At 56.7% G+C, this 14,867-nt stretch overlaps 3 protein-coding genes across 3 annotated transcripts; 2 read left to right on the top strand and 1 right to left on the bottom strand.

The window, feature by feature from the left end:
• Positions 1-3,025: 3,025 nt before the first annotated feature.
• POSPLADRAFT_1046474 (hypothetical protein) lies at positions 3,026-4,867 on the top strand (the record flags this gene model as incomplete). The annotated part of the gene is made up of 5 exons (XM_024479042.1): positions 3,026-3,231; positions 3,286-3,394; positions 3,449-3,652; positions 3,734-4,037; positions 4,062-4,867. 5 exons carry the CDS (start codon positions 3,026-3,028, stop codon positions 4,865-4,867), a joined length of 1,629 nt encoding a protein of 542 aa, XP_024338777.1.
• A 1,862-nt stretch (positions 4,868-6,729) lies between these two features.
• Positions 6,730-7,570, bottom strand: POSPLADRAFT_1039883 (hypothetical protein; the record flags this gene model as incomplete). The annotated part of the gene is made up of 4 exons (XM_024477611.1): positions 6,730-7,008; positions 7,068-7,370; positions 7,428-7,505; positions 7,568-7,570. 4 exons carry the CDS (start codon positions 7,568-7,570, stop codon positions 6,934-6,936), a joined length of 459 nt encoding a protein of 152 aa, XP_024338776.1. The 3' UTR covers positions 6,730-6,933.
• A 3,580-nt stretch (positions 7,571-11,150) lies between these two features.
• POSPLADRAFT_1066037 (hypothetical protein) lies at positions 11,151-14,252 on the top strand (the record flags this gene model as incomplete). Its single annotated transcript, XM_024482034.1, has 7 exons — positions 11,151-11,332; positions 11,433-12,108; positions 12,406-12,802; positions 13,312-13,337; positions 13,653-13,687; positions 13,749-13,944; positions 14,142-14,252. Exons 2-7 carry the CDS (start codon positions 11,536-11,538, stop codon positions 14,250-14,252), a joined length of 1,338 nt encoding a protein of 445 aa, XP_024338775.1. The 5' UTR covers positions 11,151-11,332; positions 11,433-11,535.
• Positions 14,253-14,867: the final 615 nt, after the last annotated feature.

Raw genomic sequence — 14,867 nt, 5'->3', positions numbered from 1 at the left:
TTAGCACGAAAGGTGCCTCAAGGGATCTGACAAGGTGCATTGTCGTGGAAGGATCATCTGTAAATGGGGGATACGTACCATACCCTGCTCTGTATTCCAGTTGCAGAAAGCGAATGCAGAGGCCCAGATGGATACGATGGAATCGGGCTCTGGGAATCGGAAATGTTCAAGATCTTTGCGAAGAAATGGGACAGCATCAAGCGCCTCCTGTTTGTTGGATGCGTCGTTCCGATGTTGATTGAATTCTCGGGCCTTTTCACCCTTGTATTGCACTTTCAATGAAACTCTCATTATGAGATTATTCGCGTGTATTGGCGGGATTGAGGACCTCTACGAAAAATAGACTGCATTTGTAGGTTCCAGTAGTGAATGACACACAACATACGGTTTGAATCTGTCCGTTTTTCACGAATGTGAACTTTGTACAGTAGTAAAACCGAAGTCACCAGGAGAGGTCCAGCTCTGGCGATAACCCGACCTAGCAGTAAGTGATAGTAGAAAGCGAAGTTAGGCGCGTTGTCTAAATGGGGAAACCGATCATTTTCACGAATCCGTGATCAAGACATGCCGCGTCTGCAATGCTCAGTTCCTTTGCATGACGACACTGTTTATTTGTTTTTGCTTTGGAGCTGATTGGGTATCCCGCGACCTGCAAATCAAGAATGAAATGTCGGAAAATGCCTCATTAGGTAGGCACGCCTAGACCTGACTAACGCCTTTCCGCGGGCTTTGCCAATGAACTATCTGGCTCTACTACAAACTCGTTACTCTCCAGCGTGCTCTCTGCTATGGCATCTGCTTCCTGCCACGGTTTTCAAGCTTGCAGGTTCTACGTGGCTCCAATGGTATCAACGCTCGCGTCAACGTCGCACGACGACCGCCTGGAAACCCACGAAATGACGGCGCAGTCGGACATCGTCTCGCTCTGCGCATAGGACGGTCGTGAAGAGTCCATTTCGATTGCACAAGAACCCGAGTATGTATGTACTTGTCCGTCTCGAGACGCGCCCTTTGCGAACGAACGCCTCGACGCGTTAAGCACACCTGGACGCCTCAACCTCGAGGTCAACGATGTCCTTTCGACGCGCGCAAGCCTAGACGGCGCGACATTGTCCAAGTCAAGCCTCACTCCACGCGACTTGACTCTTGCGGTCCCCTGAGACCGTCTCGCGAGACGTTTACATCGACTCTGACGTTGTCCTCGCACGTTGTGCAGTCCGGCGGAGAAGCCGGCTTCCTTGTTGCTCACGCGCAGGCGTCTACTATTTGCACGACATGTTGAAGGTTACACTGTTTTCCAGGGATTCAATACCATCTAGTAGCACTGCTAGCCACTTCTAAGCTCTTGTCAAGTCATCCGTAACCATATAGAAAGTAGTTCTCGACGATAGCTACCGCTATGCAACGCATGTACGGCGAACGCAATGAATTCGAACAGCACTGGTCTTTCCCGAGGATCCATCAGCAAGTATTATAAGCTAGGAATACACGACAGGAAGACATAGCCTGAGTCAGAACATTGTTAGTTGTCCTTGTAGGGACTGCGTCAACATTTACCACCACCCACCGCATGACGCAGAAGTCAATGCTAACCCTGAGGTTGCGCAATATAAGAGTCAGATACGGCATAGGAGGACCCACCCTTGTACTCGACAACTCTGTGACCCGGACTTGATTCCGACGCCCTCGCAGATGAGTGACCCCAGATCGATAAAATCGTGGTCTGGCCATCCGTAGATCAGTGGCATTGGGCGTAGCGGCTCTGACGGAGTCTGAGCAAGTCTGATGCACAACGTTCGCAAATCTCCAGGAATGCGTCGCTTCTGCACGGAGAATGACATGCGATTGCAGGCAATGGGTGCAGTGCATGACAGGTTCATCAGTCTGGAGGTTGGAGACCCGCAGAACCCCCGCGTCCGCGTCCCCACTGAACGTCTTCGAAATGGAAGGCACGAGGAGTACAGCCCATTCCGATATCTGCGTGTCCTGCCGGCATGAGATCATAGATCTGAATGCGCGCGGAATTGCCTCACCGCTGCTCAGTGGATCACGGTCTTCGTGATCTGGACACTTAGCCGGCCTGAGCGTGCTCACAGAGAGACCAAAGAATGGAACGCCCACTGCCTCTCGGTGTAGTCGGGCGCATCGCTTAGGACGACCGTACGGCCTTGCCCTTCGGAGCACTGCGCAGCATATTGACGGTGCGATTCCTTGAAGTACCGGTGTCCGAGATATCGAGTGATCAGCAAATGGGTTCGAGGGCCATTGCAGAATGCAATCAGTCAAATACGAGAGCCAGGGACCTTGCCAGAGAACATGCCGCGAGCAGCCTTCAGAGATCTGAGCGGAAAGACCGTCGGTTCCCACGTTCCCAACTCCGATCCTGCAAGGGCGCTACACATCTCGGAGAGCTGCCAGTCGCACTCCGCTCATAATAACCAAGATCTCTGCGTGTGTATTTGAGAAAGCAATATGTGTACAATCTGCACTCAGGCGAATGTTGAGAAGATGCTCCGTACCCGCAGACGTGGGCGCTGCAACAGTGCCCCAGATCCAAGACCGTCCTGGTGGCGGGACGCTTTGACCTCGCACGCCTCATGTCTGCGGCGAGGATCTGACAACCATAAGCATACTCACAGCATCATGACAGGCAGTGGTGGTGGCGCAGTCATCAATACCGAGGCCTGTCATTATCCCATGATAAGACCAGCATGAATTTGGGCATCCTTGTCCGAGCGTATCCGCATTAGGGGCCGCTGGTGCGCGCAAATGCCTATTTGGTCCCCTCGTCGGGTTCTGTAAGCCCTTCGAGAATCCACACCCATGAGAAGACGCTCTCCATCACTGGCCAGGGTGGTGATGCGAGTCCGTGCCGCTCCTCTCTGAGTCTGAACAGGACTTCTGCAGACGCCCGACGGGCGCTAACCCACTGGCTCTGTGGTGACTTAAGCGGTGGAAAACATCAGTCTCGCCCAACGCCTCCCTTCACATCCCACTCACCATACCAAGCATCAGCCGTTCCATTATGTCCCACATTATTGCCCACCTCACATTCCGTCTGAGGAATGCTCTGTTGTGCTCGGATCCGCATCTGGACCAACAAACGCTCTTCGTTGTTATCGACCGGCCTGCCAGCCTCAAAGCATCGTACGACGTCGGTAATCGCGCCTCTATGCCTTCGGTACCTCCCATCAGGATACGAGCTCCGGCAATTGCATCTGCTTTGTCCAAGTCAGTCACCACTCTGCTCCGTTGTCATAGCATTGTCTCACTATTGTTCTTCAGCTCCAAAGGTTGCACGCACATATACCTCGACCCAACGACCTATATACCCGTCGTCAACACCTTGGGGCAGGTGGCGACGATAGCAGACCCACTTAGCCCAGTCCTAGTGGTGAGCGCCCATGCCCCTGCGCATGTCGACGAGGAGCTGATGGCTCGTTCCTAGCGCAAGGACCGATCCCTGGTGTTCTGGCAGTATGAGCATCACTCCATCGCGCAAGATGTCGCAGAAACGTACCACAAGCTCAGGCACTATGCTCGCACGTACGACTGCGACAAGGTGACGCCACGATCCACTTCGCCATATACCCCTTTGGACGTAGGCGAACGGTATGCTACCGGCTCTCACACAAGGGCAGCCCGGAGACAGGTGCGCACATTCGCAATCTCTGCCTTGGATAGGTCCTTAACATCCCACGTGTGTAACCAGCCTCATGATGCGGTCATTCAGCAACACGGACCAGGTTACACAAGCGGGACTACGCGGGGATACAACCCCTCGTTCGCCGGCAACTCGGCGACCACAGTCCCACTCACGGTCTGGACGCTTCCGGTCGCGGTTACACCAGGGCCTGCTAGGGGAAGGAAGCGTCAGCACAGTCAACTGTCCATCTCGACCATTGACGCACCCACCGCCCCACCACTCGCAGACAGAGGGATGCTCCCACTCCCACGGCGGTCGGCATATTCCTCTGCTCGACTCCCCATCCAAACGACTCACAGTCTTGCCGAGACTGTGATGTCATCACATGTAGGTACGCCTAGCGTACCTCATGCAGCTGGTTCTGGCCCACACATAGTGGAACAGAACACAACTCCAAACAGGTACGGCATTGGTTACTCGAGCAACAACACCACAAGCGTGTCGAGCTCAGTATCCGCACAACACATAACACAGTTCGACAATGAGACTGTCGCGGTCGACGACGGCAGTCCACATCGAACCAAGCGCTCACGGACATCCGCCTCCGTGACGCCCTTCTCGACTCTATTCCGCTCCGCCACACTTCTTGCCACTTCACCGACTTCGACTTCGCCTCCCACTATCCCATCTGGGGCGTGGAAACCAGCTCCGCGCCCAGACAAGGGCAAGCAAAGAGCCATGCCTCGCGAAGACGAGTCGAACACCAGCTCTCTCAGTCCTTCCCTTCGCCGAAAGCCGCAGCACGTCCAGCCCTCGCGAGGGCGCAAGCGCAAGACACGCCACGACGATGACGCAGACACAAGTGGCCCCTCCCACAAGCGCATCGCTGTTTCCCTCTCCTACACAGAGAGCAGCGCCTCTCCGACGCCCTCACAGGAGAGCGCTGCTTCTCCGGCGGCCTCACAGGGGAGTGCCGCTTCTTCGACGTCCTCGCAGGGGAGCATTGCCGACGACCTGATGTGCTCAGCATGCTCTAAAACCTTCGGGCGGAAAGACACTAAGACACGACATCTGAAGAGGGTTCTGTCATGCCCCCTCTCTCAGAAGCTAACAGTACCCTGCCCTCACTGCGGGACGCACTTGACGCGGGACTTGCCACGGCACCACTGTGACGAAAAGAAGGCGTACATGGAGCACCAATTGCAGCACAAGCGAGCGTGACAGCGGCAACAGCGACTGGATCTACGGTGAAAGGGAGGAATCTCAAATCAGCACGTTGCACTCGCAATACTTCAAGTATTACCTTCACTGCGTCTTTCCCCTCCTCATCTCCTTAGTGTGTTTGGCCTCGATGTTCTCTTTTCGCCCTCCTAGACTTAGCGTGCACCCATCAGTATACCCCTTGCTCTATACCCCCACATCCGAGATACCCAATTCGCATATACCTTTCATGGCGTTGCACGCAATCCAAAATTTATCCTTTCACCTACGAGTCTATTTGCTTTGTGATACTCGCAAGTTCTCGAGCGTTGGTCAATTCTTCCTGTTTGAGGTGCAATATACTTGATGTTCGATCTGGGTTTTACTGTGAGCCGTCTGCACACCCTCTAAGTTCCCGGCACAATGCATATGAGCACGACAGTGCAACATCATGGTATACTGGCGCAAATAACGATATGCCAGGATCCACGCAAAAGTCAATTGTGTTAACGAGCACCTCAGACGCGCGAACGTCACCGTGTGATCAAGGTAACGAAGCCCGGTCACATCACGCATCCGCACGATAACGCGCGGAAGTGACGACACTGGAGAGCCACTGGGGAGCAAGATAACTGGGGGCTTTTGGCGATGACAGTGACAAATCACTGCAGAGGCTAGAATAACACGTAGCCAAGGTACCACTTGCTTCTGTGTATTTTAACACCCGGTAAGGCCGCCTGGCATTATCGAGAGCCAAAATTGCAGGCTCAGCGCGTTCACGAAGAAGTAGCGCAGATAGCATACCGTCGGAACATGACGAAAGATCGGAGACTTACCGATGCGAAGAAGAAAGTGATCGTAGATTCGGGTCTGAAAGCGACATGTGACGATAGCGATACGGTCGGGCCATCACAGGCGGGGTCCAGCTTTCCTCAACTGTCCCGTCTTGGTTTAGCTTGTGTCCGACTTCTCGTCCTCGACCATCTAGATTGAGGACGTGCTGACTCGGCGGCAAAATCTTCACTGTAAAACGCTATTCAATGATCAGACACCTTCGCGTGAAGTGTTAACCCAAAGCATTCGTCAAAGTTAGCATCGAATGTGCACATGCGAGGTAATATGTCGAAGAGCAAGTCCATTACGCACCTGACGAGAAATGGATCCGAAAGGCGATTAGACAAACAATACAGGAGCAGATTCCCATCATTTCTGCAACACGCCCAGCTAGGCGACACTCTCTGTCATCAAAGAGCCCCAAACATGGATCTACAGAGTAGGTTCAGATCTAACAATTCTACGATCCAATGTCCAAGCTTGGCCGTCCTTTAACGCGAAAATGAGGGAATCCATGCCAATTTAGGACTGTTCCTGCTTTCATCCTTGTCAGTTGCCCGTACAGTTGTCCTTCTGGTCAGGAGCCATACTATGAGAATAAAAGACTGGAGAGAGACGATGGCAGCGAAAATGAACTCGTAGGTCAGACAGAGGGATTCAAGGAGGAAAAATCTGCGAAGTCACGATATCCGATGGATATCGTGCACGTGCGGTGTCGGCCTGCGCCGATGGCATTTTTGAGCGACAATCCTAGAGTCTTCGACTATATTTAGTTCATTTCTTCGTAGGCAGCCGTTTCAAAGCAAGTAACCACTAGACGATGATCCGGTCGTCTCAAAAGGTGGGGATCCTGAGGTTCTTGCAACAGCGACGGCGAATGGGGGAATACCATTTGCATCATTCAACAACTTTCAAGTCACGCTTATGCCACCATTTGGTCTCTCACATAAACACGCCCCTCATTTGATCGCCATTGAATAGCTGCAGTAATCCTCAATCTCATCTCTTGTTAACATTTTGACGAGCGGAACTGGTGCGGCAGTCTCGTGTGAAGCGATGTAACGTTGCGGACTCCCAAGGTGCGACGGCCAGCCATGCCCAGTCGCATAAGCGACAAGAAATTACAAGTGACAATGATAGCATAATGTCATGGCGTGGAGGCATGCTATACCCATACATTTTGCGCGGAGGATGCAATCGAAAAATAGCATAGCATGGCGAAGACACGAGAAGGGAGAATCCACAACAGCAGCTTAACGGCCGCCCTTGCCACCCTTCATCTGCTGCTTCGATACCCGGGGACCACCCGCCGGCGCACGAGTTGCAGGCTGCACACCGCACAACACGTCAGCATGCGCAGGACGTTGTGCCATTATATGTCGCGTACCTTGGTGGTCTTCTCCTTCTTGCTCTCCTTGTCCTTCTTCTCCGCCTTCGCCTTCTGGATGGCGGCGGTCCGTGCGGCAGCGCGGACCTGGGCGGTCTGGTTTCGTCGTGCTGCGATGGCCGCGAGGTCGGCGCCAACGATGCCACGCTGGTGCTTTACGGTGCGGCGGGAGCGCTTCTTTGCGACCTCCTCCGTGATGCCCTTCTTGTGCATGCGGCGGTACACCTGCGTCCAGGCGATCTTGCGCGGGTTCTTGCGTTGCAGGAAGAGCGACTCATTCTTGCTCGTCGCGAAGCGGAAGACCTATGCAGCTGGGTTGGATGCCCGCAATCATGGCAGCAGACAGGAGTGCAGACGTGCCTTGTTGTCGCCTCGGACGAAGAGGCGCCCCTTGCTGGGGTAGATACGGTAGCCGGAGAACGAGTCGATCTCAACCTTCTACACTCCATTGCATACCGTCAGCGAACGCATAACTCTGACAGACACCCGGCCGTACGCACCATCTATGCGACACGCAACGCGAAAAGCAAGCGGGATCAGCATTTTACTTTGGGAAGACACCAAGCCAGAATGCGACATCAGCCACCTCCACCCGCCATCCATCCCCATCCTCAGCTTTTTGGCCCTCGTTTGACACCACCTCTCCAGTCTGACCTCCTAGAGGTCTCCCGTACGCTATTTGAACATAGTTTCGATACTCACCTTGCTGATTGGCCGGGTATGTTGTCGGGGACGGTGCGGGCGACGCTATCCTTGCCTGTCTGAGCGCTAGCGTCGGCATTTGCCGCATCTGCGCCGAAAATGCCGAGCGCCCCAATCCAGGCTTGCGCACGTGATACCTGCCTGCGTCACGCGCTCTCACGCGGCGCAGGCGCGTCGACTTCAGAGCATTTTTCCTCCAATTGTGAATCCGTTTCACTCTACAAGCGTTGGCTGTGGCCACTGGCTATTTATACAGCGTACAGCTTATGTCTATTGTTTCTTACTTCAGTGTGGAACTATTGTGTGTTGCACCGACCCAGACACTGCACCCAATCTGCAACATGAACGGACGCGAACGGAGTGGCCTCACGGGTACCTCTTGATGGCATCCATGCAGGCTGCCTCGACTGTGCGTTCACCTCTGCATACCCTTATGTCCATGAAAGGACCGCGCAATCACAGCCCATACCCTTATGTCCATGAAAGAATAGCAACCACAACCGCAACCGCAACCCAGTCAGCAGAGTGGGCTGACGAGGCTGCCAGGCAAGCGCTTCCCGGCAATGCCCCAGGCCCGATCAACATCGCGTACCGCGACGCCAGTGGCAGCAGATTTCCACCCGCCCTTCGTGAAGCCGGCCGTGGGACCTCAGGCTCACATTAGCGCAGCCTCATCAATATTGCTGCCACCCTGTTCTGACCGAACGCCCTCCCTCTCTGATGCATCCCGTACGTCCGAGTCTCACAGCGGACTGAGGCTCGCGAGAATTCTGGCCCCAGGATGCGCATTTGCTGCAGTCTGGCCGCGGCCGGCATACCAACGCGGAAGCCCTCTTCGTTCTGACGTTCTGTGCTTTCTGACGGTGACCGCTGTTCTCTCATAAACTCCCGGGCTCAGGGTCGTCGCTGTCACATTGCGCGATGCACCCTCCAGGTCTTCGCCGCACAACATGGATCTTCTCACCAATTTGCTCGGACTCTAGCTGGGCTTCCTGGGCGCAGCGCCGTACGCTATCTCAGCATCTGACCGTTGCCCATACCGTGCTCTCGTGCGCAATGTCCGTCCGGCGGGTCCACCGCGGTGGAGCAGAACGCACCCCGATATGGGTGTTGCCTTGTACTCTGGCCCAGCATGTTGCGTCTTCCTTGCAGTTCGCGACACTATCTCCAGTCCCTGACGCTTCTGTTCGCACCTCAGGCTCTGCTTGCGTCCCTGACCATGTCATGGCGCATCTCGTATAGGTCCGATTGGCATCGCGGGGTGGTCACGCAACAACGGACGTTCTGCAGCTCCAGATCTCGAATTCATGGCCTAGTTCTAGCGTGCTCGTCGGATCTCGACACCTGTGACGACTCTGAGTTCCTCGGGGAATTGGCAAACGGTCGAGGACACACCCGACTCCGCGCGCGCCTCGGGGACCCGCAGAAGCCGTCCTCTGCATTCCTGGAACGTAAGTCACCAAGTCCTCGGGCAGCGTTCGCCCGCCGCGTCTGCCTGCTGGGCCTCGGTCCTGCATCGTGCAGGTCATACGCACCAGCCTCGCTCCGGCTACAACGCTGCAATTCGCAATGCGCCGCGTGCGCGCCTTCGCCCCCCCAAACCAAGCAGGACACTGACCATGCTCGTCGCGGTACCGTAGCGCAGCCGAGGCGAATCCTCCTTCGCTGAGGCGCGCCCCGGCACACTCTTGCAGCGGTCGTCGCTAGCGCGACGAGGCACGTATTTCTCCAGGAGCGAAGGAAGTCCCTTGCGCTCAGCTCACGCCGTGGGTCCTGATCGGAGGTGATTGCGCGGGCGAAGTAGGGTGCGAAGCTGATAGGCCCTGCGCGTGGCTGATGCCGTCCGCGCGTGAGATCTCTGTGCGGCCGCCCCATCTGCCTGCGGCAAGTCGAGTTGAGAAGATTTGGAGCCGGCGCTGTGGTGTGCGTGTGCAGGGTGCGAGATTGAGATTGGCCTGAGCCAGCGGGGCGAGCGGGATGCCGTATGCGGGGGGAGAACAGTGAAGGCCGGAGGAAAAAGATGGAAGCCTTGGAGGTGCGTGATGCCCAGATGCGGGGGCATGGCGGCGCACTCCGAGAAGCTCGCGCTGAGAAGACGGCGCGAAGGGGCGAGTCGGAAGCCCGGGGACGCGCTGGCGTCATATTGGTCCGATGCATGTTGACGGTGCAATTGTGCGTGTCGCAGCCATCCACGCTGTCGAATGAATCAATTGTGTGGATGGCGACGGGATTTTGGAGCGGGCTGTGCGTTCAAAACGTTGTGTGTACACAATGGACCTACACAATAATACATTTGTCGTGGACTCGCGGTCATTTACCCAGGGTCAAGCTCCAGGGTGTGAATCTGGGTAAATCTGGACGATCAGCGTTACAGGAGCGCAGGATGTCAGCAAACATCGTGAATTGGGGGAAGCTTACTTAGATGACCTGGGATACTTGACAGTGAATGTCGCTCCAGATTATTTACGCTAATTACGTTTAGGCGCCAGGGAATGAATTAACCGTGAATTACAGGACCCCCTTAGGCCGACTGCTAATTTACGGGCTAATTGGGAAACAATTCCTGATTCACCGCGTCTTACGTGGACAGACAGGAGTAGCGAGGCGTGGATCGCAATGCTGTTCAGACAGCGGCACAGCATGGCATGTAACTGACCCGAGCAGTGACCTCACTCCTAGCAAATTCGGACTGCGGGAGGCGGGCCCAAGCTTCATCGGGCAGGCACTGCATGGATCAAAGGATAGGGGTAAACGCTGACAGTGTCGGACGTTGTGTCGGGGGCTGAGACACGGGTCCTGTGTGGCATTTCGTATAGAGTTGGTCGTGCCAGTATAGGCTTTGTTGTCATTGCGCAGGCGCCCAAAGCGAGTAGCAACGGAGAAGCGAGAGCATTTGAGCCGGCATAGAAACGGCAGAAACTGGCAGCGAAATAGACATGGGAGGCATACGTTGTCGTCCCGCGAGCTCGACTCGGGAACGTGGTTGCCATCGCGTAGGCAATCTAACAGACTGTCTGATCGCGGTCTCGCCTCCGGGGACGCGAGCCAGGGCGGCTCTGTGCGCCGGGGCAGAGTGGCCGCATTAGGCGACCGCCCATCGGAGGCCGGGCGCGGGGCGGGGACCCTTTGAGGTGGGCCGGAGATAGGAAGTGCCTGGCCGGCGAGTCTGCAGCCATTCCTGGACGGCGCCTGGAGCTGTGGACACCGCTGCGCGCTGCTCCCTGATTTGCTGTCGACTTTCTCACCGCTTCACCGACGAATTTGACAGGTCGTTTGTTGTCCCTTGCGCACGTCCAGATGCGGCACCGTCCATCATACATAAAGGGTCCTTGCGTCGTTCCTGCTTTGAACGAACCCCCCACATTGACCCCCCGCATCGACCCACCGCATCGGCCTACCACACCGCCACTCGACGCGCCTCCTCGAAACACCTCGTATAATAGACCCTAGGCTCGACCCTGACATCGACGACCCGCGCTGCAACGCTTAGCCTAACGTAGTCATTTGCCTCCTCGAACCCTCGATCGTCTGCCATCACTAGTCGCCGGTTGATCTCGCTGCCGGTACGTGTATATAACCAGCTCACCCACCGATCTGCGTCCACACGTGTCTCTCTACCTCAGACGCTCACACCGTCCTAATACCCTTTTCGATACCCTGCAGGTTTCCGCTGCGTATTTAACCAGCTCCCGCTCGAGCCAACCTCCGTTCGTTTGACTTCATCGCCCATCGCTCGCCACACACCGTCCGTCAACCGCCAGCAAACATGCCCGCGACCCTTTCTACTATGCCCGAGGAGATCCTCGAGCGCATCCTCGAGCTCATTGTTACCCCCGCTACCCTTGGCACAAACTACCGACCCGCCTGGCACCCAGCCCCCGCTGCCCCATCCAGCAGCACGCACCTGGCGCCGCTGCTCGTCTCGCACACATGGCTGCGCATCGCAACGCCTCTGCACTACCGGCACATCGTCCTCCGCTCTGCTCAACACACGGTGCTGCTCGCACGCACGCTCCGCGCGAACCCGGAGCTCGGCCGCTGGGTGCGCAGCGTGCGCGTCGAGGGCACCTTCGCGGCGCTCCCGGACGTCGTGCGCTGCTGCCCGCAGCTCGAGGGCTTCGACATGACCGTCGACAATGGGTCGGACAGCGACGCCGACTCTGCTGATGAGGCCGAGGCGCGCATTGCGGACGCCAAGGTTGTGCGGTTCTGCAGCGCATTCGCGCACATGCGTCAGATCAAGCACCTCGTCATCCGCAAGAACGCGTATCTGACGCAGGCGCGGCCCACGCTCATCTTCGAGGAGCTGGGAAAGGCGATCAGCCGCTGGACGCACTTGGTGAGTGTCGTCGAGCACCCTGAGCCGCTTCTTAGTCCCGCGAATGCTTCTCCCGCCGTGCGCGCTGTCGCAGGCCCTGTGTGACTGCTGTACACACGGCCACCGGAGTGTGGGGACATGATGCACCCACTGCGCCCGATTAGTGCCGTGTCGTGCTAGTCTGCTGACTAAGCCGCGTACGGCCTTCCATGCAGTGGGACCCTGTGGCGGGAGCTTCGAGGGACCATTCAAGATCCCAACTACTTGTGATGTCGGTTGTATGATGCTGTGATGCTAACTATGTGCTAAACCCCACAGGAGACCGTGAACATCGCATTCCGATTCTCGCCCTCACCTGCGTCCGCATCGTTCGCTGCGTCGCTGGCCGTCGCACCCCGCCTGCGACACGTCCGGGCACTACTGCCCGCGGTGTGGAACAACACTCTACTCGAGATCTCGGCGAACCCGGCGCTGGAGCGCATCCAGCTCACGCCCGACACCGAGCTCATCGGGGCGCACCTGTTCCTGTCGGAGGCGCGCAAGCACGCGCGGCTGATAGAGCTGATCCGCGCAGGGACGCCCATCATGCGTATGCGGGCGCGCACGACGACCGCGGTGCCTATGTCCGCGCCAGTCTCCGTCTCGCCGACGTCGCAGGCACCGTATCAGCAGCGCACGAACGCGCGACGCACGAAGGCCGAGCAAACGTACGTGGGTCAGCGCGACGGGGTGCCGCTGCTGGTGTCGCCGGCAGTGCGGAGCGCGCCTGCTGGGCGCAGGATGAGCGCCGTGTAGATGGTGCGACGCGCTGTTACTGCAGCTCCGCAGGAGACACTAGCCGCCATTCAGTCGCTCCAAAGCGTGAAAACGCCTGACAGATGTATCATAGCAGCCAATCTAAGCAAAACCACCATGGCACAGCGACGATCACCTCGAAGCTGCCCGACCGCGCCAGATACCCCGTGCCCCGCGCATGCCACATACCCGCTCTCTGATATCCCTTGCTCTTCACGGACCTGCGACGCGTTTACGTTTCTGTTTATCTGCCTAATGCTGGCTTCTGCTTGTTTGGGTTATACGGACGATTTGGGCATGTGGCGTTCCTTCCTCTCTTCTGGTGACTGTCGCTTCTCGTGTGTACAAACTAATGAGCCTTGTAATGTCTTCTGCGTCGCTTTGTCGCCTGCTTCGGACTTGGCCCTGCGCCTTTGCGAACTCGTATAGAATCTATCCCCCTGTCCTACCGCCCCGTGCGTCGGATCGTAGTGTACATAATCTGTGTTTATTCGTATATAGAGCCTAATCATCATTCTGCATCGTGCCCGAAGAGGCCGCTTCTTTGATTTCTGGGGGCGAGCGAACGAGTGAACAAGCGGATATCAGATGGGGGCGTGTATCACTTCTAACTCAGACCGAAAGTACGTTGCACCAATCTATGTGCAAGTACCGTGGTTGAAGATGTTCCGTCGCGATCGCGCGGTAACTATATCGCGTGTACCCGTATTGACTACTTATATTATATGATAGTGATTATTTGGTCCGTTGCGTAATGTGCTACGTTACAGGGCGAGTCAAATTGCGGGGCGGATGTGCGGCGGAGGTGAGCAGAGATGACGAATTGAGGAAATGGAAGCTGGGCTGCCCTAGCGCACAATTTGTAGAGATGGGAAGATATGTGCGGCGGGGACGGCAGGATCTCTGCAGGGCGACAGCGGGTCTGGGGAGATGTGCCATGATGGGCTGGCTGATGCTCGGAAGCAGATCGCATCGAGAAGGGGCGTCGCTGCTGTCTCCCCGGCATCACTGGACTCGACCGTCTGCATCACCCACGCTACGATCGTGAACCTTGTCCTGGGGGTGCCGGCGGCAGAGACTAGGTTTGGGCAAATTAGGTTCGCTGCGCGAACGTGCCCGCGGTGATCGAGGCGAGATAGCGTTCAAGTTCGTCGTCGACCGACAACGTTGTTTGGCAGCTGTCACACGGGGGGGCACATCACCTGTGTCGTTTCGTTTTCATGCTGGCGCGAGGGCGGTGCGTTGCAAATACCGCTCAGACAGGTTTGGTGGCCGGTGCAGCTGTTGCTCGAGGGCTCGCAGCGCACAGCTTGCCAATTGAGGCAGCGACCGTGATGGGAGGTCAATCGGACAGCGCTAATGATGCCTGATGGCAGGCGTAGGATCGGGCAGACAGGTTGCCACTTGGAGTCGATGGGTGGACTTAGGGTCATCGGTGTCCTCGGTGCCCATCAGGCCAGGGCAAGCCGGAGTGCGTCGCTGCGGTGGTGACCGCTTAGCCCGGATGCCATGCAGCTGCCGTACAAGCCCAGGCAGCAAAGCAAATTGATGAAACGAGGGGCATAGAAAACGCAACACGACTCGGATCGCAGCTTCAGCATGCATTTTGCGTTTCCATATCGCTACCAGAGGCCGCGTCAGGATGTGGCGTGCACGATGTCAAGCTCAGATCGGCCGTGCATGGATCGCACTCCTTCTGGCTTGGCACAGATCCGATGCACAGATGGGCCGCCGGCACGACAGAAGCCTCCTTTTCCTCTCTTTCTAGAAATCGCCGACGCCGGGGACGACGCTCGGGAGACGAAGACGCGCTAGAACAAAGAGGGCAATTATGCCGGAGCATCGCGGCGCGGGTTACTAACGGCGGGCAAAGTTCCTTGCTCGCCGCTCGGAGGTTCCCTGATGCTGCCGACCGTAGTTGCATTGTCTAATTTGCAGTCACCGCCGCGGGCGACCGGCGAACCATACGAACGCCGGCGTAGAAA

The sequence above is a fragment of the Postia placenta genome (assembly GCF_002117355.1).
Source record: "Postia placenta MAD-698-R-SB12 unplaced genomic scaffold POSPLAscaffold_7, whole genome shotgun sequence".
Taxonomy (NCBI): domain Eukaryota; kingdom Fungi; phylum Basidiomycota; class Agaricomycetes; order Polyporales; family Adustoporiaceae; genus Rhodonia; species Rhodonia placenta.
This window is presented reverse-complemented; position numbering and strand designations above follow the sequence as displayed.